The following is a 22,309-nucleotide window of genomic DNA, read 5'->3' on the forward strand; positions in this document are numbered from 1 at the left end:
ATAGTTTTAATATATATATATCGTGATAAAATTGTTACATGATCTCAAGAAATTTTTTTTTTACAACTCATCGTGTTGAGTTAAAGATAAATCTTCAGCGAGAAATGGGAAGGGTTTGTTTTTCAAGCCATTTAAGTGCCTGAATGTTCTCCGGTCCTTGTAGCAAAGGTTTCAAAACCTCCAAACACTTTACATGATAATTATTTAAATATTCGATCTGGAATAAGATACGTTGTGAAGCGTAAGTGAAATATTTTGAAATAAAATAAAAAATATGTGAAAATGTGCGTACCTCCTTGTCCGTAAGCATTGATACATCGAGCAGACTCGTTTGAATAGGTACAAGCGTAACGGTTTCGAAAGTCAGAAAACCTCGATTTTTGTGATTGTAAGGTGTCTTCGCAGGAACAACTAACTCAATGTTCTCCAATCTAATGCCAAACTTCCCGTCTTCGTAATATCCCGGCTCTGCGTTTTAAGATACATGTTGCGTTCAATTGATTCAATTGATTACGTAAATGACATTCTATCTACGTGCTTTTATCATACCGTTTGATAAGAACATTCCCGGTTGTAAACCTGGGTCGTCTGGATGCGGTTTCCACGAGATACCAATCGGCTCTTCGTGGACATTGAGATAGGATCCTACTCCATGGCCGGTACCGTGAAGATAATCGAGACTGCAAAATTAATTCGCAATTAGATATCAGGAGAATCAGATTTTTCTCACGTAAAATAGTATTTTCTGTGTGTTGTAATATATTTTAATAAAAATCTTCATGTACCCAACGCTCCATAAACTTTCGCGCGCCAGGGTGTCGAGGTAATTCCCTTTCGTTTTCAAGGGGAATATCATTGTCGATAGTCGGCATTGTCCCTTAAAAACTCTGGTGAAGCATTCACGTTCGAAACTCGTGGGCTCGCCAAAGTGTAACGTTCTCGTTACATCTGTCGTACCATCGTGATACTGTGCACCAGAATCACAGAGATAAAGTTCTTTGTCTGTAATAGGCACATCAGTCTCTGCCGTAGGTGAATAATGAATAACTGCTCCGTGAGGACCGACAGATGAGATAGTGGTAAAACTTAATCCGACGAAGTGAGCTTGTTCCCTTATAAAAAAAAAAATAATTTCTTGTATCTACGTTATATACATTTTACATTGTAAAAAGAGTCGCTTCGTAAAAACGTAATCAACTTACTGTCTAAACTTTTCCAATCGTGTCGCACCGGAGATTTCCGTGATACATTCGTTCGTGTTCTTTATCTTATCTTCTAGCCAAGCAAAATATTTTACAAGAGCGGCCGAATCTCTCACATGCGACGCTCTCATGCCCTCTATCTCAATAGAATTCTTTATCGATTTCATGACGCTAAGAGGCGTAATATCCGTATGTTTCTTAATATCCCCGCATAGGGCGTGTAGCGCAAAGCTGGATTTGTTGCTGATCCAAATTTTATCTTGATCCGTACACGAATTCACGAGCTCCTTCATGTAAACATATAAATCTTCGTAGGGGTGAAAGATTGGCTCGACACCCTCGTTCTTCAGTTGCTCCAACGCCTCCTGGCTAACTCTACTTCTGTCTATAAAGACATATACGTCTTTCAAGGTGAGAATAACGTATGCGAAGAAGACTGGATTGAAAGGTATGTCGGATCCTCTCCAATTTAGCAGGTATGCAATCGCATCCAGCGCGGTTACCACGAGCATCGTCGCGCCCTTCTCTCGCATAGCGTCGCGACACAATCTTACTTTGTCTCCTGCACTCTGGCCCGAGTATCGTAACGATTGCGGCAATATTATATTGGCCGTTGGCGCCGGTTGCTCATCAGCCCATACTTTGTCCACCAGGTTCTCAAGAAGTGGAAGTAAGCAATGTCCAGCGGCGGCTAAGATACTGTGCAATCGCATCCACTGTGTATAACTTATTAGAACAGCGTCCGCTCCGACTGTGGATTTCGGAGGTAAATTCGAAGCCAGCCATGCGCCGATGGTAGGTGTATCCAGTAAACCTTCCCTCATCAAAGTCCACGCCTCCGGCGGGTCCAATTCCGACATGGCTTGCTGATAATATCTCCCATCGGTCCACAGCAACGCTGCGTGGTGCATAACGACCACCGTGCCGTAGGAACCACGGAAGCCGCTGATGAAACGTCGCCTCTGGTCTCGCTCGGTGGAATACTCCGACTGATGCGCATCCTCGCCGTTGACGATCAGAGCCTGGATACCCTTCTCTCGTACACCTTGAACGTTCCTCATCAACTCCCGAAGCTGGGTCAGCTTCCAAAGTCCGTCCCTTCTTACCATCTTGTCAACAAAGAAAGCTTCGTTATTTTTGTGCCCAACGACGGCAAATATGTAATCAATGAGAATCACCCAGGTGCCTTACCTTTTGCGAGATATCGTTCAAACGCTCCTCGTGTCACTCTACCGACGCATCTGTCACGTAGAAAGTAATAAGGATTCCTGTTGTCGTCTCCGGAGAGCCACGTTATCTAGCAGTATCGCGAACACTCGTCTCCTGTTGTCCTTTTAAAAGATCAGCTATCTTATCGGCGCGATAAGAGAAAGCGATCGCACGTTGCCAAACAAGTCCTTATCTTCTCGGATACAGATGCGCGGTGGAGAACGTGCTTCGGGGTGGAGGAACTCCGCTGGCTCCGCTACGCGGCCGACAACGCGTCCCCCAGCACCAGCTCCCGGCGCATCATATGTAGTTGTAGCTTCGGTGGCCATGTGGGTCTCGCGGAGTAGTTTCGATACTCCGACTCCGATACCTCGCGATACATCGCGAGCAAGGAGTGAGGAGGCCAACGACATGGCGCGGCCAATCGAAGTGCGCTACGTAGCCTCGCGAGTTCGGCTGTGAAATTTTCCTTCAAAATTTCATCTCACGTTCCGAAGTTCCGTTTTCCGTTCAGTCGTTTCGTCATTTCTATGTCGATCGTAAATAATTCTGACAGTTTTGGAAATTGCACGGGTCTCGCCGGTTTCGAAACTTGTCAGGGGTCTCCTTGAGGAAAACACAAAAGTCAACGCGGTCGTGAAGATACGAATCGGGATACGAACATAATTAGAACGCGTTGAAGGAGGGATTTTTTAGGTTAGAAAATCCATCTTACCGGTTGAACAACGGCGGCGGTATGCACGAATTGCGCGCGATTTTGTAATGAAATTGATTATGTTCCTCGTCCATCTGATCGAATTATTTTATATGAAAATAATATTACAAATTGTTGAGGTTATGAGCTAACTATCCTGCCTTCTATTTCATTAAAGTGAATAAATTATTCTGAGATACTCCTATTCCATTCATGCAGAATTTTGAAATGTTAGAGTGACATTTAATCACTTGAAACCAGATTCAAGATAATCTTAAACATAAGATCGGAGCACAAATGCTACCCATATAATTTACTTTAATAAAAAATTGCTTTTAATTTTATTCTATTCTTTTTACAGTTTCAAGCGGCAGCTTCGATTCCTCAGAATCTTTTTTTACATACGCAACGAGAAACGTCAAGCAAGCACATTTTCAGCGTAACTTGAGAAGTGAATTATTTTACACATCTGTATTAATAAAAAAAATGGATATTTAAAATTTACTCGCAGAAGACTCTCGTAGAGATGTGACACATCTTCCAGTGTTCTAAGGCTGATTATCTCATCAAACGAAATATTGCGTCATATACTACATCGTAATGATACGTAACCAAAGACGGCAGCAGGCCCTGCAGAACGGGATATTCTTGCTGGGTATGCAGATTCTGAATTATGGGCTTGACAAAGTACCACCTGCTACTCTAATTGGAGTCATCGCGCAGGTAATTTTTACCATAAACATTTTTTATAATTTTAACAATCTGACTCCATTATTCTATAATTTTAAACCCAGTTTGCTTTAATTTTCATAAAAGAATTGAATCCCTCTTTATAATATGCAGCTTTTACAAGCAGCCGAGTAGTATTGTATTTATAGAGCGCACAAAATAATACATATTCACTCTCTTTCCAGACTTTACTGTACGCTGGACTGATACGGGTGCCGTGGAACGCGGAGGACGTATGTATATCGGCTGTGAAAATAATTAAGTACAAAGACTGGCAATCATTCTTCTTTTCAAATTTCGAACATGGATCCGACATGCATCTGTACTACAACATGCTTTCCTTCATTCTGAAGGGCTCCTACTTGGAGCCCATCTACGGAACGATAAACTTTGCACTTTTACTCGTTATATTATCCATCGGATGTAGCGCTATGTATGTATCCCTAGGATACATACTGATGCAGTTAACGGCCGATTATGGATATTTCACAGCTTGCGCCATCGGCTTTTCTGCCACGTTATTCGCATTGAAAGTCATCGCGCTGTGCGAAGAACGCGACAAATTGCACAATATTAGTGGATTTGTAGTACCGAGTAAATTAGCGGTGTGGCTTGAGCTGATATTGATACACCTATTGGTCCCAAATTCTTCCTTCATCGGTCACCTGGGTGGTATTTTAGTTGGATGCTTATATTCTTATACATTTGTTGGAGAAACGATCGACAACTTGATACACACAATAACTGGCACACCTATTATACATGAAGAACAATTTTATAGAAGACGAAACAGGCTAATTGCATAACATTTTGTAATTTTCATCGATTATATTTGCGGCTCTAATTTAATGTATATATCATATATCGAATCGGATCGTTACATAAAAAATAATTCTATGGAGTACAACTAGAGGGAGGTTAATTTTAAGACTTCTGTGGGCCTGGATAATAATATATAACATATAGATATATTAATGTACGAGTATAAATATTTTATACAGATATATTATAATTATTTTGAATTTGTTACAGTTTATTTAAAATAAAGCCTATATTGATGTATTTTTTTTCTTATTTTGACCCTAAATTCAATCCCTGAAGTATTAACATATGCTATGTACATGTGTTATTTCTCAATAATTTGTCCTTTTTAATTGCTTTATTCGTAAGATTTTTATTCTTTATTATCATGTAAATTTTATCAAATATTCAATGCAAAAATTATAAATTATTTCACATAGCTAGATATTGATGTGCAATAATGTTCTTAGTTTGCAAGTATAATAAATAAAAAGATTACGATGACTTTGACGACAAAAAAAAAAAATAAGATCTTGTTCAACCATTTTCAACGTTTTTATTATATATATAGTACATGTATTTTTATATTAAATAATGACTTTACATAATGACAGTTTAAACCTTTAAACTGTCTGTAAAATCTTGCGCAATTTATACAGTGTAATATTTGGTGTACTAGAAGAACACTGCGTTGTCGTAACCGAATTCACTAAAAAAAAAAACATAGAAGAAAGTAAAAGACATTTTTATCAGTGCAAGAACAAAAAACATATATATGCCTGTAGAAACTTACAAATTGATTTATCCTCGATCGGATATGGTATGCCATAGAATATAAAATATGCACACATTTTAGCTAGAGTTGTGGTATCAGCCTGCACCATTCCGTTTGTAAGATATTCTTTAAACACAGATTTCATTTCTAAAAAATAGAAAAAAAGTCAAATATAACAAAATTAACAATAAACCATTGAAATGTAATGCGTTAAAAAATACCGTGTTCCCATTTATCCAAAATGATCGCTGTTTTCTGTTTAATCGCGAGCATACTTTCTATGCTGAACAATGGATTTTCGTCATCCGCAAAGTTGTTTCTTCTCGATATTTGTGACGAAAGTAGCTTTATTTGCCATATCGCAAAGCTGTTCGGTTGTTCCTCAATAATTTTTATACTTTTAATTATGTGCAACCACGATGGTATAAGACTTACTTTATCTTTTGTAATGCATTCGTACACAATTATTGCGAATATATGAAGAAAGTACTGTTCAAATTCTGGCATTTTGCATTGCACATCTGTAAATTTACAATTATTCGATAAAAATATCGTTGTGTAAAATACACAATCGAAAGAGTTACGAGATCTAGCATGGAAAAAGAAATGTATCAAGAGAATCTCTTAATTTGTGAAATAACTAGTAATAGTACAATCTCATTCTTTTTCATGCCGAAAATACCGTATAAGTTATAAAAAACTACGTAAAATATTACAGATATATTATCTGTTAATCTTGAATTAAGATTTATATTTAAAAAACACAATCAAATCGTACCGTTTTGCGATGAATACTTGATACATTCGGAACGAACCATTCCTTTTTTAGACCATTGCAAAAAATACGTCACTATGTTCAACACAGTTTTATCATTTGTAAACGATGTGACATGCTCTGGCCGTGCAGCCCATGCGATTGCATTTTCTGTTGTTAGAGTTTGAGCCACTAAGCTTCTAAAACCCTACAAAATAAAATAAAATACTTATCAGTGATATTTACAAAACGTCTAACAAATTAAATATAACTTTAAGTAATAATGTATTACATGAGGATCTTCCAGATACGATAAGCAACCAGCTCTCTGCTTGATACTTAAGAAATCATGTCTTTCCAGCATGTTTTCTAGTTGCTGCCAATTGTGATGTTTTAAAAATGTAATTTTCCAGTATCTTGAATCTTTCAATTCAATTTTCTTCAAACTACATAACTGTGGTAATAAACAGGGCGCTTGTAGACTGATCTCTTGGCCTTCGGCTTCTTTGTCAGTCTCGAATGTTAAATGTATTGTCGCGTAACAATACTGACCAGTATCTATGTCTCTCGGTAAGATAATACGTGGTTCAGCTGCTAACACATATAAGTGCCGCAACGCTTGTAAATGATACCTGTTGAAGTAATAACACTGTTTAGATACAAAAGTTTATTGTCTAAGAAATTGAAAACGAATGATTATAAGAATAACAGTTTACAAACCTATTGTCATTGCTGTGGGTTGGAAACTTTGGGAAAAGTGAAATTATAAGAGCGGCAACTGCATTCGGACTGTTAGAAAGTGTATATCTTCCACCACCCAGAAAAAGGAGACCAAGAGCCATGTGGGTTGCCAGATGAGAACCGTATGTGACTACGCCGCTGGCGGGTCCTATGCGAGTGCGTATGTGTCTGCATATCCTCATAATCTGCATAGTTATGTATAGAATTATAGATCGTCAATAAGTGTTCCATGATTAGTCATTAAATATCAAGACTTACGTCTAAATTGCCGGTGCCCGCCATCACCACGGCGGTTGAAAGCAGAACAACGTTTAGGCATGTTTCAACGGTCGATTTGCCAGCCAATTCGGCTATAGTTTTGTGCGACAACGCCGTGAACATCTGAGCGTAATTATACAAAGTCTTGAAAGCGTTCTTATTGGCAGTGCCTGCATATTTCAGTCCCAGTGCCATACAAGCACCCGCTATAATGTTGCAGTACGCTTGGCTATAAATTGTATCATAACAATTACATAAATTTCTACATCAGATTATGGTAAGAGATACACAGATGCTTTTTCAAGAAGATACGATCGCTTACTTGATAGTTTCCAAATCCACGTTCTGCGTGACTTCCGGCGTAGGCTTTTGCAATCTGTATTTATAAACGATATTCGGCACATGACTAGAAACCCACAACTTGGTTGGCTCGATATCGTCCCACAAGATCAGCGACTTGGCGAGCACTCTTAACAGTAGGAAATCTGGCCTCACAAATTCTAATAGATACTGTGTATCGGGTGGCTGCATCCATTCGGCTACCGCACGATTTCCGGTATTAAAATACATTAATCCTAAAGCTATCGTTGCTCCTGGGCTTGTTACGTCGATATTTATCGAGTCACCTTCACGTATCTGATAACTGCAAACAAAGATACGGATTTATAAATTGTTCGCGTGGAAAACTTTCCTATATTACTGATTCTATTTTATTAACGTGCAGAAAAAAAATTGCAAATATTTTTTGCAGAAAAGGTTTTAATTTTAAATCTTCCGAAACAAATTTCTTCGAATTAGAATGTTTTGAATTGCATGGATTTTTTATTCATTATATAGAAATTCAGTGTACCTGGGAGACTTGTATTTATCTTTCTGTGCTCCAGAAAAAGGTCTTATGTGCCCACCGACCATGTAATAGTGTAAAGTATCAGGTATGCTTGCAGGTACATCTGTTCCACCACCAGAGCCAAGTACTACCAGACCTAATGCTAATCCCGCTGCCAAGGAATATGACTCGCGGTCCACACAGTTTTTCATTTCAGGTCCTGGCGGCCTGCCTATAAATAAATTCATATATCAGCATACATATTAATGAAACTTATCTTGTTTATCGATAGACAATTACCAATCTCAGATAATAAAGCATGCGAGATATGTCTGTGCGCAGTTCCTTGATACACCAGACCAACTCCCATTAGTGCCGCTACTTGGACATTCTGTTGTACATTTAATTCGATACTCGTTGGTGGCAGGAGCGTTTCCACGTGTAACGATAATAATTTAGTCATAGATACGTTCATCGTGCCACGATGCGTTGCTGATAAGCCCAGCAAAAGTCCAACGCTAGTGGCTTCGTGACAATCGGCTAGATATTCGTATGTACTTAAAGGAGCTAAGTTCTTCAAATGTCCGTTTAAACCGAGAGCCATCAGAAATCCTGAGTGTTCTACCCCATATTCACCCTGTTGCTGTTTATTGTACACTATCCATGTCGAGTCGATGTTCGCAGCATCCGGATGAATACACAGGCCCGCAGCTATGCCGTTATGAAACAGCGGCCACAGATTCATGTTTGGCGGAACGTCTATGTGAGTTAACTCAACGGTAGTTCCACGGGGCGGTGCTTTGCCTAATAAAAACGATTAAAACAATTAATTAATCAATTTAAAAAATTAATTCAAGCCGTGATACGCAATCATACCAGTTAGACACAATCGTGGAATGGGTAATTGCTCCGTTATCATCGGGGTGGAAGTTCTCAATGTAAACATGCCTCTAGCCACAGGTAATGCCATTGTTCTCGTGCATAACGTGAGCAAGTGTCTTTCCTGCTCCTCTATAAACTCGTGATCGCTTACGTTCGATCTTTGAACTATCGCTATCCTCATTGGTTTCGAGGAATTAAGCAACCTTCGCACCTCAGCAATTCTATGATCCTTACTAAATCGTAACTTTAATATCTATCGAATGAAACAGAACGCGAGTTATGAGCATTGTAAAAAATATATACCTATGTCTAACATAGATTACAAATAATTTTGCAGAGCATTATATGCATGAGAAGAAACGCAAAAAAAATCTTATGATCAAATACCATATCATCAAATTCCATGCCGTCGTCTTGTTCATCCTTTATCGCGTAATCCCTCGTTTCGCCATCAGTATATTGCAATCTCGATGATGGTTTTAAATGCTTATCTAACACGGCTAGATCTTGGCGATCTATGAGTTCGTACACCTGCATAGGCCAATTCGACGGTGGACTTTCTCTACATCTGTGCATAACGTCTTTTATCATCAACGATACCGCAGGTGGCAATGTCTCGAGGTCTTCTTTTCTCATACCTAGGATCAAAATATTATTTTACATCTTTGGGAAAAGGATAATTTCTATAATACTCGATAACTTGCTGCAGCGTGATCATACCCATCTCGTGATATAATAATATTATCCTATCCGTTGTGGGTTTCTCCAATTTCTTCAGTATCTCTTTGTCAGTTTTGCTTCCGCTTTCTTGAAGATCAATACGATTTCCAGCAGGTACAATTAATTTGATATATTTCTCCATTTCAATTACATCAACACGATTTTCATTTGCTATAAGCGCGATTAGATACACTATATTTCTCGTTCTTGGATTAACGTGGCTTAAATACGGGAATGCAGTTACATCCGCTCCATCTAACATGATATTTAACGTTTCAAATATGCCTGGTGGTTTCCGAGGCATGTAACTTGGAAATGCTATTTTCCGCAGGTCTGAATCGTTGATTTGAGACTTCATGGTTTTTAGATACGACAACGAGGGTGAATCAAGAAAGTAATGATGAGCGTACATCTCGAATTTCAGATCCATGCTCAATTGATACAATAACTGCCCGAGCAACGGCAGACTTTCCGATATAACGCTGTTCAATTTCAATTCTTCGTACAAGAGATGAAGAGAAAATAAAATTAGTGGAAAATGTGGAAACAGGACGGCTTGTACATTTATTTTGCCAACGTTACTCGATTCTGCACTTGGAGACGTCGTGCCGAGAAAGTTTGATATCTTCTGACCCTTCAGCACATTCGAGGCAAAAGTTCGAGAATTTTTATATTCGTTCGAATTTAATATGTACAACCAATCATCCGTAGATCCACAATTGCTAGTCTTTTGCTTTTTGGGTAGCACCATAGGGCTGTTACGTTCTGTACACTGATCCTTTTCGTTGTTTCGCATCAGACGTAATTTTTCTACATCATATCCCAATAATGTGAACAGAACTATTAGAAAGAGATCCCATTCTTGCGCCGGCGAAAAGTCTTGTGGGCCTGGAGCATTTCTAGCGCCATACCATTTAATCAGCAATTGCATTGCTAAATCTTTTTGAAGAACGCTTCGTAACGTATGTAAACATTTAGTGACTGTAAAAAAAATATGTTATCTAAACTAATTACAATTACAAACTAATTACAAACTAATTTAAATTATTTGCAATTCTTGTAATAAACTTAGTTTCTTATATATCAATAAAATCTTTTTCGGATTTCATGTACTTACCTAAAGGCGATGTACTGGAAACAGGCAACGTTATACGAAAATATTGCTTTTTTCCGCATTCTACGGTTACCTCATAGGTTAACTCATTGCCTACAGTTTCTTTTAAAGCGAGAAAGCTTGTGTCCAGTAATGAATTTTCCAACAGTATCGGCGGACGAGCACAATTACCACTTACGGGACTCAGTAGGTGTAAAGCTTCTTCCAATTTAATTTCGTGCGAGGCTGTGCAGCTCTGAGAAATCAAGGAACTTCGTCTCGGAAATGGAGATCCAAGCTTATGATTACTATTTGACAAAAAGTAATTGTTGCCCGTAAAATTCGAGAGCATCCCAGGTATGTGCAATTTGCCCACGCATGTAACTCCTGTGTATAACGCTATTCCGTTTGACAAATCCACAATTGCTATCATGTGCAAATTCTGGAAGAAGCCAATTCTTTACGTAAGTTGAGTTATTTCAATTATCATATACATATCTTATGTTTTAAATGATTTCATGCTTTCTTTTGTAAGTTCTTTAAATAAGATAAATAAGAAATATGCTAAATTAGTTATATAATGTTGTTTTGTAATGTATGTGCATCAATATATACTAACCGATAAACTGATAGCATCTTTAGCCACAATGTTCGTTACCATCCCGAAAATGATCTGCTGTTGTTTGTTAGTCTTTTCCAATCTTACTAAGGACAGTTGCGAACGATTCGGAATCAAATAGCCCAAGTAATTCTGTCCAACAAGGTCTGATGTTAAAAAAACCTTAGATGCACGACCAGTATCTCTAAAAAATAAAAAAAAAAATGAATAAATAAAATTTCCTCATTATCTAAAAAATATAAATAAGTTTCTCCTTAAAGCTTCCCGAAAGCGTAGGCAATATGTCGCGGAATACTTACTTTGACAAACCAACGTTTTCTGTCCATACATGTTCAAGACAGATTTCGGGATACAAAGGTTTGCTCGCGGTTGGAATATCTTTCAATCGGATGCTATTGTAACTGACAGCTGGACTATGCGTTTGATTCAAGGCAGTTACCATGAGGGTCTGATGTAATCTGCTATGGTAGGTATTTGAGTTTACAGGTGCTCCAAGCAGAGGAGACATAGCCACCGAATGCGTAGGTGATTGGCAACGAGAAATGGTAGCCATCGAGCTTTGTGAACGTGAATGCTGTTGTTGCTGAGAAGGTGACGGCCCGCCCGAATTGGTACTGTAAGAGGTAGTACGCGATCCAAACGGAGTATTAGACAATCCTAAACTAATACCAGTGTTATTTATTTGTAAGCTTGAAATGCCTGCAACAGATACATTTCATTTAGCCATATCAATTTTTTTTATTATCCATGTTAATTAATTGTTATCTTTAGCAGTTTAACATCATCTTTCTTACCAAAAAGAAAGGGACTTAGAGGACCCTTATTAGTGCAGCTTTTGTTGGCGGATAAATTGCTGCCAACATTTAATGGCGACATATTTGTTGAATGATTGAATAAACTCATCGTGTCGTTACTTCCACAAACTATTTGACATTCCTCGGCTGACGCTTTGCGAATTTTGTAAATTGAATGCAAGCCCGTCTTCGTATCGTATACTACCGCAAAGGATGGCTCTGAACTAGTAAATATGATCTGCTGACTCGACTCGTTCATATACGACACAGATCCTAAAATTTTAGTTCAATTGTATGATAAAAATTAATCAGAACTTTCACATAAAATCAAGCAATTTTATACGTTAGTCTTCATATATAATTCCACAAAAAATTGTTTACCATGCTTAATAAGTAAAGGGCAAATTTCATCTAATGGATGCATCAATGAAAAGGCCACTGGTAAATTATTATCTTGTTGCGCTGGTAATCGGCTGCTTTCAAATGATACATATCTGAAAATAAAATAAACATATATGTTATAATTAAAATTTTGTCTGTGTAAAATAAAAACTATAAAACATAAGAACTATAAAACATAATTTTAAAAAATTATATATACCTCGAATCTGTAATTGGCACTTGAGACTTTTCAAGTATAATCCCATATTTTGTCGGCCAAACGGCGGAGACCTGTCAATTAATGTATTTAAAATTATGATTATAATGGCAAATTAGTATAAATCTCTACAATTCATTTAGTGGTTGTAATAATTTTTGATATTTGCTCAAGCATTTCATAATTTGCTAGGAACTTATGCAAAGCAAAGAAATACAATATCATCAAATACGTCTTTACTTTGGCTACATATTTTATTCCACACATAAAAAAAAAAGAAAAACAACAGATGTTTTACCTGAAATTGCAAAGCAGAAACATAGTCTTCGCCATTTTCTGTAAAAACTTTAAGAGTATAGGAGTCAAGCAAGCAAATACACTCTATAGATCTGTCGACTGACGAACCATCAATTTCATGTTCTTTACTCTTGGTCAAGTGATCCGGGATACTAGTGTGAAAGGTACACCAAAGCGCATGCTTAATATCCGTTTCACAAGTGTAAGTTGCTTTAAGCACTCGAGTAGTCTGATTTCCCTTACAGTGAACCGCTACTTTCCCCGAGTAATATAACTCTTCCTCCTCACATATTTTATTACTGCGTACCAACCATGTCTCTTCCTAAAAATTATGAAATTTTCATTAAATATTTCACTTCGAAGACTCCACATAGAGAAAAGTGAATTACGAGAGAGAATGGATGCCAGGGGACACAAGCCCTTTTCCAAATTTGATCTTATTTTCTATCGCATTAACAAAATGATATTCAAATCAATATATGTGTAACTAGAAACGTGTTTTGAAGTAGGCAACATTGCTACACAAACCCATTCTCTCTTTTTTGCTATAGTTGTTCATTTTAAAATCTTACAGGAGACTTATCCGATATATTTACTTCGCTAAATCTTTTTAATAGAACATTTTCTCCACCAACCGTTCGATTATTGGACAGCTGCTGACTGATCAGGGATCCAGGATGCTTTTCGATTATTTCTTGGCCACCTGGCTTGTATTCCTTTAAAAAAAAAAACCATCAAGCAGCTTTTATATTATCAATCATTTTTATAAATTACTGGGTTTTCGAAGATAACTGAGAGTCTCCTCTTACTTTATATTACTTTATAAGTAACGTAATTATTATCCATATCGTAAATCAGATAACAATAGTCGTTCATCTAACATAATCTAAAGGGTTAACTCGATACAAATAAATCGTTAATAAAGAAAATATCAACTTGAGTTGCAAAAGGCATGATTCGGGGACATTTTGATCCGCGCCGAGACGTCAGAACTGAAACTGATGTATCGCACCGTGACATTTCCTTAACCTTAAAGCAAACCGCTTTCGCTCGTGCTCATTGTTAACCGTACTTCCCCGATTGTCTCGATCCTACGGGACAAATAAATAATTCTAATGATTTATCTTTACCACCGGTTCTGAGGCGGCGATCATCCTCTCCCTGGTCTCATCCAGATTTGCTGGCTGTGTTTACAAATACCGCGAGGGAACAGTACCCACTTGGCTCAGGCTCTCTTTCTACACAGCGTCGCGTGCGAACGGTACGAGTACGAGGCGACGCGACGAATATACTCCGAAAATACCGAAAAAATCGTGCACGAACACGAACGCGATCCGCATCATCTTCGAACGATACCGCTCCGGGTATGCGTATGCAACGTGCAACGCAACGTGCAACGCGTGTATACACAGCTGGCTGTGAAACTGCGTTCAAAAAACACGACAAACGGATCGGCTTCCGGAAGACGAATCTGATTGGTAGATCCGAAGGTATTTTTGTAATTTTTCTTCACAGATATCTAATTTTTTTTTTTTACGAGTGGTTGAAAGCTGAGCGAAATATTCTCTGAACTTTTCATCTTTCTCTCTCTCCAATTGTTATAGATTGATGAAAAAGACCTGTCGTTTTTCTCTCAAGTTATTGTATTAAATTAAAATTAAACTAAACTTTTTATCTTTTTTTAGTTCTTAGTATAGAATTAGTTAAATTCCAAAAGTTGAATCAAAATTGAAATTAATCTATATACATTTGGTAGAAATGGATATAAAAAAAATAGATTTTATATTTATTTATTCTACTATTTCATACGATTTGGAGCCGAATCAGTGAGGAGTACGTGTCAGGACGAGCGGAGCAGGTTTTTTAATGTTATCCGATTGGTCGAAATTTACTTGTGATTTTCCTCGGGCCTAATGAAATTAGTGCGCGAGTGCAAGCGCAGAGTGTAGCAAATCGTGAGGTCGCTACGCGCCTTTTCTTATTTTCTCAATCTACACTGCACTCTGCTGCACGCTGCACTCTGCAGTCTCTGCAGCGGTCTCGTTGCGTTTTTCCTACGTTCGGTACAGGAGGAAGGGTGTTATGTGACGTTTTACGTGTCAATCCATGAACGCGTGCGTTTGCGATCCGCGCTAAATGGCTAGCTCGCTAAACACGGTCGACTGGGAAGGTAAGACTCACGTTCTGCCGAGGACGCAGCGAAACTTCGCGGATACCGTTAGACGTCTAAGGGTAGAAAAAGGGCCCCGCGATCTTTGTTTACATTGTCAGATGAGTGTCCCGAAAATGCGGGACCGTTCTGCACGTCATCCTAGATAATGACGTTATCTCGACGTCGACGATGCCGTTCGTGCCTCCGCGCGTTGCATTATTAGCGATGACACACCGCGTTATAAACATAAAAATGGAGCACGGCCTTTTCTTCAGGCCTTCTACACAGAAATTGCAGCTGAGTCACGCGGTTTGTTGTTGCAGATCTGAGGAAGCAGGCGAGGCATCTGGAGAACGAGATCGACGCGAAGCTAGTGGCGTTCAGCAAGCTCGGCATAAACACAGGTGCGAGATATGTCAGCACGGAGGAGGTACCTCTCCTGGACGAGGAACAGGTGTTCGAGAACATGGCGTCGGAGATCGAGACGCTGCTCTCCAAGGTAGATCCTCTTCATCTTTCTCCTCCCGTACGTGCGCGAGCACGTCAAACGGATGTACACTGATTTGAACTGACGATCGACGCAGTTGTTCTCCATAAACGAGAGGATGAGCGAGTTGCAGCCCAACGGAGCAGCTATGTTGCACACGATGCAGCGCCACAAGGAAATACTAAAGGACTACAAGCTGGAGTTCAACAAGATTAGAAATAACTTCACGGCTAGGAAAGACCGCGAGGACCTTCTAGGCAGCGTACGCAAGGAAATAGAGTACGTACAATTATGTCTGTCTTTGCTCGATGTACATTTGTATTTTATATCGATAAAAGCTAAATTAATCTTATATCTGGTTTATGTAGCAATTATAAAAGTGCGAGTGGATTGAATCGGCGCGAGATGTACCTCAAGGAAAACCAACATATTCACAAGTAAGCTAGTTTGATCTTGTTAATGTAATAAAATACATTATTAATGTCATCTTGAAAATATTGTATTAAAAAGTTTTTTAGATATTTATATTTTTTGCTGTATATTATCATATATATCTCTTCTTCTTTCTAGTTCCGACCGACTGATCAATGACCAAATAAGCATAGCGATGGAGACGCGGGATCACCTGATGACTCAGAGACAAGCGTTCAAACGTATACGAACCCGATTCAACGATATCTCCAATCGATTTCCAGCGGTGAACAGTCTGCTACAGAGGATAAATCTGCGTAAGAGAAGAGATTCTGTTATACTCGGTCTCGTCATCGGTGTCTGTACGTTTTTAATGCTTCTGTACGCCTTTCATTAAAGAATACCAAGATACTTCCATCTCCAGGTAGCGATTAACTTCACCGTGAATTTTTGCAATACGTTTCAGTAAAAACATATACATACGTTTAAGAGGTACTACGGAGATCTAATAAACACGTAGGAAATGTAGAATAATAGGGTATGTGAGATATTGTACATGTGCGTCGCGTGAATGATCGAGCAAGTGTACCTTCCACTTGCATTCGAGGTGCACGAAGAGAAGTTCGTCTGTATAGTTTTTTTTATACCGAGATACAAGACGTGGAGATAAACAATGTAAGCGGAACTTTCATCCACGTTCAAAACGTTAACTTATAATAAATGTTAAAAAATATGATAGTGTCTCATCTTTGTTTGTAATTGCGCCTATTATGTGGATTTGCTTGGTTTCCCGAATTATTTTAAAAGCAGAATACGAGGAAGATTATATATAGATATATCGCGGTTTATTTATATGTTTTCTTGTAACGATTAGTTTTTTTTTCTTTATAAGTAGGTTTTGGTGGACAATCATCAGAGACTTTGCGGTAAAATCATTTATATTTCATATTTGTATAAACCAATTGTTTTGCATTCTGCGTCACATAACACATTTGGTGATAACAATAAAAATAAAAGGATGTATGCTGATTTAGCAGTTTTTTCTTTGTTATGCGAAAAGGAAATTCAGCGTTGATCAATTTGGCTCGATAAAACACAGAATGGGATCTTTAAAAAGAGCTCTCGGACGCGAAAAATGGTGAGTAACGTCGTCGTTTCGGGTATAAGAATTGGTTTTACATACACAAAGACATTTATACATGCATATATACACGCGGCGCACTCGCTCTCACCCGTGAGTCATCCGCGAAAACACAGCACGTTACGAAAAAGGAATAAAATCATTTCACTAGAAAGCGCGACGCCTGTTTCCACGTGTACTAGATACCACATTTATAAGTCGCGTCTGGAAGATAGGAACTCAAGCGAGACGTAATTGTAAAAAAATATCGAATACAAAACGCGTCCCGTACATCCTAAAGTTTTTCCGCCTCCCTTACAGCCTCAATATATATATTTACATTTAGTTTAGCTTCGTCAGAGCTTCTTATAAATTACGTTACGACCTCCCGTATATTAAAATCCTGTGTCTGAATCCAATTGCCGTCTATCGCGCGGATCGTGAGACACCGAGCTCTGAATTGAAACGCGGTTCAATACCTTCGAATCGCGTCTACTTCCGCTTCCCGTATTTCGCTAAAGTAACGCAGCAATAATTAATATATCACGTTTTTACGAATAATTGATAATACCTAAAGGAATTAAATCTACGACGAGTCTCGCTCCAACGCTAAATGTCGCATTTTCCTCCGTTCTTTCGCCGATCGAAACAGTACCGATTATTCGTTATACGAATATTTCTATCAATCGGATGTCTCTTTTCTTCGATGGTATTCTTTATAAATGTAATATGTAGTTGTTATCCAGAAAAACGCGCGATGTTTCTACCGCGGAACGATTCTTTCCGACGAAGATAACTGTGGAAACAGGTGGATGACGAATCTCTCTTTTTCTCTCTCTCTCTCTCATTCCCTCGTCATACAGAGACGCATCACGCGCACGCTCTTAAGAATTAAATCACTAAAATGAGGATTCTAATCACGGCTTGATTCTATTTAACTGTTCAGACAGTACTCTACGCTCTAAGTCTGCATCTTTGAAGATTTATTATACCATTAGAGATGATGGATCACGAGGCCCATATCACCACTCGTCTCGAATCTTCGTTCAAACGTACAAACGGACAGACAATCTACATCCAATATACATGCAGGCCGCACTGGTTGCTAATTTATGCATCTGAATATAAATATATCGGCTGTAGATACTATTTTCTTCAATCTAAATTCTTTTTTCCATTTTTTTTTGTTTTAAGGCTAATTAGTTATAGGTGGAGATCGTCGGGAGACGAGGCGTCGTGTCTCGGACAATTTCGGAAAATATCTCGTTGAGGTATGTAGGAAGGTATCAGACACGGGACGTATCCCTGATGTTCCGTCTCAATTTCGTAAAATCGCGCGAAAGAATACAGGTGAACAAAATAAAAAATTATGACTCACTTGTCCGAGAGAAAAATAAAAGATTTTATGTATTATAAAATTATAACTTGAGAATATCACAAATACTTTCTTATTTTACTTTCATACATAAATATTTCGCCAACAGGTTAATCGATGATATTTATGATACATCGTATAAAGATTAGCAGTAGTTGACCCTGTCGGGAACATGACTTTTCTTACAATACATTCAGACATGTAGAACGAAACATAGATACATTTAACGAAAATGTATATTTTAACCGATTTATATTGTCGCAAAATAAAAAAAAAAAATAAAAAGGAAAATATAACTTGGCACTTGCACAGTAAATCACGTCTCACAAGTTCTAATCGGAATCGGTGGAATCGGAAAAAGCACATCCGCGATACCCATGTGATTACCTCGTCTCTCCAGATCTAGATAATATTAATGATAGTTTTGTAACGGTAGAGCACTAGTATTAATATATAGCTGTAGTAATTTATAGTAATAATGGTATAGTAGCAGTATAGTAACAGTAGCAGTAGTGTATATGCGTGTGTCCATGTGTGTGTGTGGTGTGTCTGTTAGCATCTCTTTAATTGTCGATCGATTAAACAAAAATCAAAGCTGTCGCGTATACCTCTATTACTTTCCGAAGAGGATCGATTGCACCGATCGTCTTGCTATTCTCAATTAATCTGTTCCTTCGGCAATTATCACGTTTAAATGGATTTACTGGCACTATCACGGTGAATAGTCGATGCTCTTCGGACGTTAGCGCTACGAGCTAGCTTAAAACTGAAAGTGTTTCTAAGTCGTATGGACTATTAATCAATTATACTCCGCGTTTCCTCAAGGAAAATACGTGCTCTGTCGTTTCTCTATGCGATTACGCTCGCTCGCGACACATTCGAGACAAATAGAGTCTGTATACTCAACTACGTACCACACGCTACATCCGTCTGCTAGAATCTCTGGGCGAAAATATGATTAATGGCGACGAGATAAAAAATAAACTTCTAATTATAATCAGCGTGACAAGGATATATGACAAAAGGATCTACTTAGAAATCTACATTGGTATGCGGCGGGTGAATGCTAAAATTTCTCGCGAACAATTGTATAGACATGACAAAGAAATAAGCAGCAAGTTTCTTAGCCTTGTCGATTGTTAATCGGAAGCGTTTACTCGTGTTCGCTGATTAACAGATTCAATCTACTTGGTAGCGCGTCTCAACGGTTTCAGGCAAGTAATATACGCGCTATCACGGCTGCGCTCGTTAATTAATTCCTCTTCTCGCATATGGACGAAAGGTTTAGGAAAAAAAGGGGTCTTCCTACAGTCGCGGCATGTTACGTCACGTCAAGAGCCTCTCTTGGTCCTATTTATATCTCTACAATGGTAAAGTAATTTTAGTAACTCGCGGAGATTATCGGGGAGGATAATCTTACCCTTGAAACGAGACTCAGCGCTTAAAACGTCTGCTCCTCCGTCTTCTCCGCGTCAGAGGAGAGCGCTTGACGCAATGACTCCATGCAAGATTTCGGGATAAGCGTCCCGACAATCTTCAATCCTTCATCTGTCACGAGAATGGAAAATTGTTAAAATGTTTTCAAATCTTGTCGGAACATTGATGTCAAACATTGGATAGTGAGCATAATCCTCAAGCTAGACTTACCCGTACGCAGCCGTATAACTTGCATCTTAGAATTATGCCCGGATCGTGCGGCGAGTACGTTTTCCACGCGGCTCCAAACGCTTAGAACTGAACCGGCTAATACATTATAGGAACGTCTTCTTAGTCCCACTTCGCAGTCTATACCGATGGTGGCGTTTTTACAGTTGCCACTCCAATACGCGTGCGAACACGTGTTTACGGAGGCCTCGTACTGTTGTGTCCAGTGCGGCTCCGCCTCGTCTGCGCTCACCTTCTTGTATTTCTTCTCTAATTCGCCTAGAGTCTCTTGTCGTAGTTGTAGACCCGTATTGGGCCTGACAAAACGCGATCATTAGCTTCCAACGTTCAAGAATTATTATGTTTGTTGATACACAATGGGATTTTAAACGACTGTACCTGTACACCATATAAAGCTGATCCTTCTTGCTTTCGGACTTTTTCTTGCCGCTGTCTACCGCAACCGCGAGAATGGCCGTCTGTTTGCCATTACGGATCTGATGACTCAGATAGAAACCCTCCTTGGATCCAGTCAGCTCTGAGAATTTGTCTGAAACTTCGGACCAACTCATACCGCGCTCGACGTGAACTACGTGCAGTTCCGTTGGTGCTTTGCCGGTTGCGTGCTTCCGCAGAAAACGGTAGAGTCGCACCCTACGAACGTTCTCGCCTGATGTGCCTAGATCAAGAATTCCCATGTCAAAGCGACCGGTCTTCTTGGCCTGAGTCACAATGGCGTTGAGCGTGTCGGTGAAGTATTTGAACAGACGATTTTGCAGATCGACTGGCATTCCGAGGATACGATTCAGGAACTTTGACATATTGTTGTAATCCTTGTCGAGGGTAAGCACACCAGGCGTGTTCTCGCTGTTGCAAATCAAACCGACGCCTACTAGCGCGTCCGCCACATCCTTGAAGAAATCACCGTGATAATCCTGAGGGGGTGGTACCAACGGCGGCTCGTACCTGAAATTATCAAATCGAATTAAACAACCATAATTCCACATGGATGATTTCTGTGTACTTTTAATCGATACGAACCCCATTATAGTCTTCATCGTCGCTTCCAAAGCTGAGCGACCGTATTTGTTGTCGATATTGAACTGCGAGAGATCTCGGGTCTCTGTCGCGCGACGATCGCCGTGCGTTAACGCACCCAGACTTTCCAAACGCTTCGCGACGATCGAGGCGAACCGCCTTTCCCCGGCCAGGTCCGATATGAGAAATATATACTCCGGCGCGTTGACCTGATTTGATCGATGCGTTCGTCCAAACTGCTGTATCGCTCTGTCCGCGCTCCATGGCAACTCGAGCGTGATATGCACACGTCGCATTTGATTTCTAGCTCGTCTGTCACTTTGTAACGATATACCACTACTGGCCGCTTCAGAGATTATCGCTACGGTCTTCTCTCCGTCCATAAACCTGATGCATACAAGGATAATATTCAATAGAATTCAACCGACATCCAATTCGAAGGATCAATATAAATTATCATTATAGAAAAGTATCATCCTAATAAATCTGTGTCATTAAAAATTAGTGTGTAAACGTAAAAATCATTATATAACAATTTGTACTTGATACACACCTCTGCTTTTCCGTTAAGTTAAGAGTCTCTAAAGGAACGTCCACCTCTGACCTGGACTCGTACTCTATTCCACCATCTTCCCTTTGCACAACGCGACCCTTTCTACCTGTCATCTCCGCGACATTTTCTGGCCCGCCGAGTTCGTCTATCAATTGGTCTAGCGTATTTGGCGGCAATCGTTCGCCAAGAATTTCAATTTCCGATAATAATTCTTCCTTCATGCTACAAGCCCTTTCAATAGAGTCTCTAGGCGGTGCCTGATTGTGAGGCACACCTCCGCCCATGGCGCTCATAGGCCCACTGATCGCCGTGTCGCCGTTGCGTTTATTTTTGTTGCTGGATTGTTTATGCACTAGCATTGACTGGATTTTATCCTGCGTGCTCAAACGTTTCTTCGCGGGTTTCTTCTGCTTCTTGCCCTTTTTCTTTCGCCTATCCCAGGGATCTAGACATAGTAAACAAAGACACAGTATATAGTAAATATAGTTCTGAGAGCCAGCGAAATATAGTTCTTTTCTAATTAAAAATGGATATCAA

At 39.2% G+C, this 22,309-nt stretch overlaps 5 protein-coding genes across 10 annotated transcripts; 2 read left to right on the top strand and 3 right to left on the bottom strand.

Moving 5' to 3' along the window:
• LOC112455998 (xaa-Pro aminopeptidase ApepP) lies at nucleotides 1-2,755 on the bottom strand. Its single transcript, XM_025018262.1, has 6 exons — nucleotides 2,394-2,755; nucleotides 1,203-2,311; nucleotides 786-1,112; nucleotides 550-680; nucleotides 293-468; nucleotides 1-217 (listed from the first exon to the last, which is right to left on the bottom strand). The coding sequence occupies exons 2-6, from the start codon at nucleotides 2,309-2,311 to the stop codon at nucleotides 95-97; spliced, it is 1,866 nt and encodes a 621-aa protein (XP_024874030.1). The 5' UTR covers nucleotides 2,394-2,755; the 3' UTR covers nucleotides 1-94.
• Nucleotides 2,756-2,921: 166 nt separating this feature from the next.
• LOC112455995 (rhomboid-related protein 4-like) lies at nucleotides 2,922-4,866 on the top strand. Of its 5 annotated transcripts, none has more exons than XM_025018255.1 (4): nucleotides 2,922-3,107; nucleotides 3,467-3,629; nucleotides 3,678-3,828; nucleotides 4,020-4,866. In XM_025018255.1, exons 3-4 carry the CDS (start codon nucleotides 3,706-3,708, stop codon nucleotides 4,638-4,640), a joined length of 744 nt encoding a protein of 247 aa, XP_024874023.1. In that variant the 5' UTR covers nucleotides 2,922-3,107; nucleotides 3,467-3,629; nucleotides 3,678-3,705; the 3' UTR covers nucleotides 4,641-4,866. The 5 variants fall into 5 exon arrangements, with proteins under 5 accessions (XP_024874023.1, XP_024874026.1, XP_024874025.1 ...); XM_025018258.1 differs by having other exon boundaries at nucleotides 3,467-3,556; nucleotides 3,617-3,828; XM_025018257.1 differs by having other exon boundaries at nucleotides 3,467-3,544; nucleotides 3,617-3,828.
• A 313-nt stretch (nucleotides 4,867-5,179) lies between these two features.
• Nucleotides 5,180-14,410, bottom strand: LOC112455997 (anaphase-promoting complex subunit 1). Of its 2 annotated transcripts, none has more exons than XM_025018261.1 (22): nucleotides 14,123-14,410; nucleotides 13,628-13,708; nucleotides 12,994-13,314; nucleotides 12,699-12,769; nucleotides 12,479-12,591; nucleotides 12,098-12,370; nucleotides 11,603-12,002; nucleotides 11,304-11,487; nucleotides 10,709-11,126; nucleotides 9,592-10,572; nucleotides 9,259-9,509; nucleotides 8,866-9,124; nucleotides 8,290-8,793; nucleotides 8,014-8,221; nucleotides 7,486-7,806; nucleotides 7,164-7,392; nucleotides 6,885-7,090; nucleotides 6,457-6,796; nucleotides 6,189-6,372; nucleotides 5,632-5,931; nucleotides 5,429-5,557; nucleotides 5,180-5,344 (listed from the first exon to the last, which is right to left on the bottom strand). In XM_025018261.1, the coding sequence occupies exons 1-22, from the start codon at nucleotides 14,144-14,146 to the stop codon at nucleotides 5,259-5,261; spliced, it is 5,883 nt and encodes a 1,960-aa protein (XP_024874029.1). In that variant the 5' UTR covers nucleotides 14,147-14,410; the 3' UTR covers nucleotides 5,180-5,258. The 2 variants fall into 2 exon arrangements, with proteins under 2 accessions (XP_024874029.1, XP_024874027.1); XM_025018259.1 differs by having other exon boundaries at nucleotides 13,565-13,708.
• A 597-nt stretch (nucleotides 14,411-15,007) lies between these two features.
• Nucleotides 15,008-17,071, top strand: LOC112455994 (Golgi SNAP receptor complex member 1). The gene is made up of 5 exons (XM_025018253.1): nucleotides 15,008-15,162; nucleotides 15,468-15,643; nucleotides 15,729-15,910; nucleotides 16,000-16,068; nucleotides 16,202-17,071. Exons 1-5 carry the CDS (start codon nucleotides 15,129-15,131, stop codon nucleotides 16,437-16,439), a joined length of 699 nt encoding a protein of 232 aa, XP_024874021.1. The 5' UTR covers nucleotides 15,008-15,128; the 3' UTR covers nucleotides 16,440-17,071.
• Nucleotides 17,072-17,170: 99 nt separating this feature from the next.
• Nucleotides 17,171-22,212, bottom strand: LOC112455993 (protein strawberry notch-like). Its single transcript, XM_025018252.1, has 5 exons — nucleotides 21,773-22,212; nucleotides 21,223-21,606; nucleotides 20,581-21,147; nucleotides 20,185-20,498; nucleotides 17,171-20,085 (listed from the first exon to the last, which is right to left on the bottom strand). The coding sequence occupies exons 1-5, from the start codon at nucleotides 22,129-22,131 to the stop codon at nucleotides 19,979-19,981; spliced, it is 1,731 nt and encodes a 576-aa protein (XP_024874020.1). The 5' UTR covers nucleotides 22,132-22,212; the 3' UTR covers nucleotides 17,171-19,978.
• Between the last annotated feature and the right edge of the window lie 97 nt (nucleotides 22,213-22,309).

This window comes from Temnothorax curvispinosus, unplaced genomic scaffold (genome assembly GCF_003070985.1).
Source record: "Temnothorax curvispinosus isolate PA1 unplaced genomic scaffold, ASM307098v1 QBEX01006563.1, whole genome shotgun sequence".
Lineage (NCBI taxonomy): Eukaryota > Metazoa > Arthropoda > Insecta > Hymenoptera > Formicidae > Temnothorax > Temnothorax curvispinosus.

Bases quoted from the DNA above. Each gene is read 5' to 3' on its own strand.
- LOC112455998 (XM_025018262.1), bottom strand. From the start codon at position 2,311: ATGGTAAGAAGGGACGGACTTTGGAAGCTGACCCAGCTTCGGGAGTTG. The intron at 1,113-1,202 runs GTAAGTTGATTA...TTTTTTTATAAG, and splicing joins CGATTGGAAAAGTTTAGACA to GGAACAAGCTCACTTCGTCG. The intron at 218-292 runs GTACGCACATTT...ATCTTATTCCAG, and splicing joins CAATGCTTACGGACAAGGAG to ATCGAATATTTAAATAATTA.
- LOC112455997 (XM_025018259.1), bottom strand. From the start codon at position 14,146: ATGATCGCCGCCTCAGAACCGGTG. The intron at 12,003-12,097 runs GTAAGAAAGATG...TATCTGTTGCAG, and splicing joins TCTAAGTCCCTTTCTTTTTG to GCATTTCAAGCTTACAAATA. The intron at 7,807-8,013 runs GTACACTGAATT...CTTTGTTTGCAG, and splicing joins GATAAATACAAGTCTCCCAG to TTATCAGATACGTGAAGGTG.
- LOC112455993 (XM_025018252.1), bottom strand. From the start codon at position 22,131: ATGCTAGTGCATAAACAATCCAGCAACAAAAATAAACGCAACGGCGAC. The intron at 20,499-20,580 runs GTACAGTCGTTT...GCGTTTTGTCAG, and splicing joins CAGCTTTATATGGTGTACAG to GCCCAATACGGGTCTACAAC. The intron at 20,086-20,184 runs GTAAGTCTAGCT...TTCTCGTGACAG, and splicing joins AGTTATACGGCTGCGTACGG to ATGAAGGATTGAAGATTGTC.
- LOC112455995 (XM_025018256.1), top strand. From the start codon at position 3,706: ATGATACGTAACCAAAGACGGCAGCAGGCCCTGCAGAACGGGATATTC. The intron at 3,829-4,019 runs GTAATTTTTACC...CTCTCTTTCCAG, and splicing joins TAATTGGAGTCATCGCGCAG to ACTTTACTGTACGCTGGACT.
- LOC112455994 (XM_025018253.1), top strand. From the start codon at position 15,129: ATGGCTAGCTCGCTAAACACGGTCGACTGGGAAG. The intron at 15,644-15,728 runs GTAGATCCTCTT...CGATCGACGCAG, and splicing joins TCGAGACGCTGCTCTCCAAG to TTGTTCTCCATAAACGAGAG. The intron at 15,911-15,999 runs GTACGTACAATT...TGGTTTATGTAG, and splicing joins AGCGTACGCAAGGAAATAGA to CAATTATAAAAGTGCGAGTG.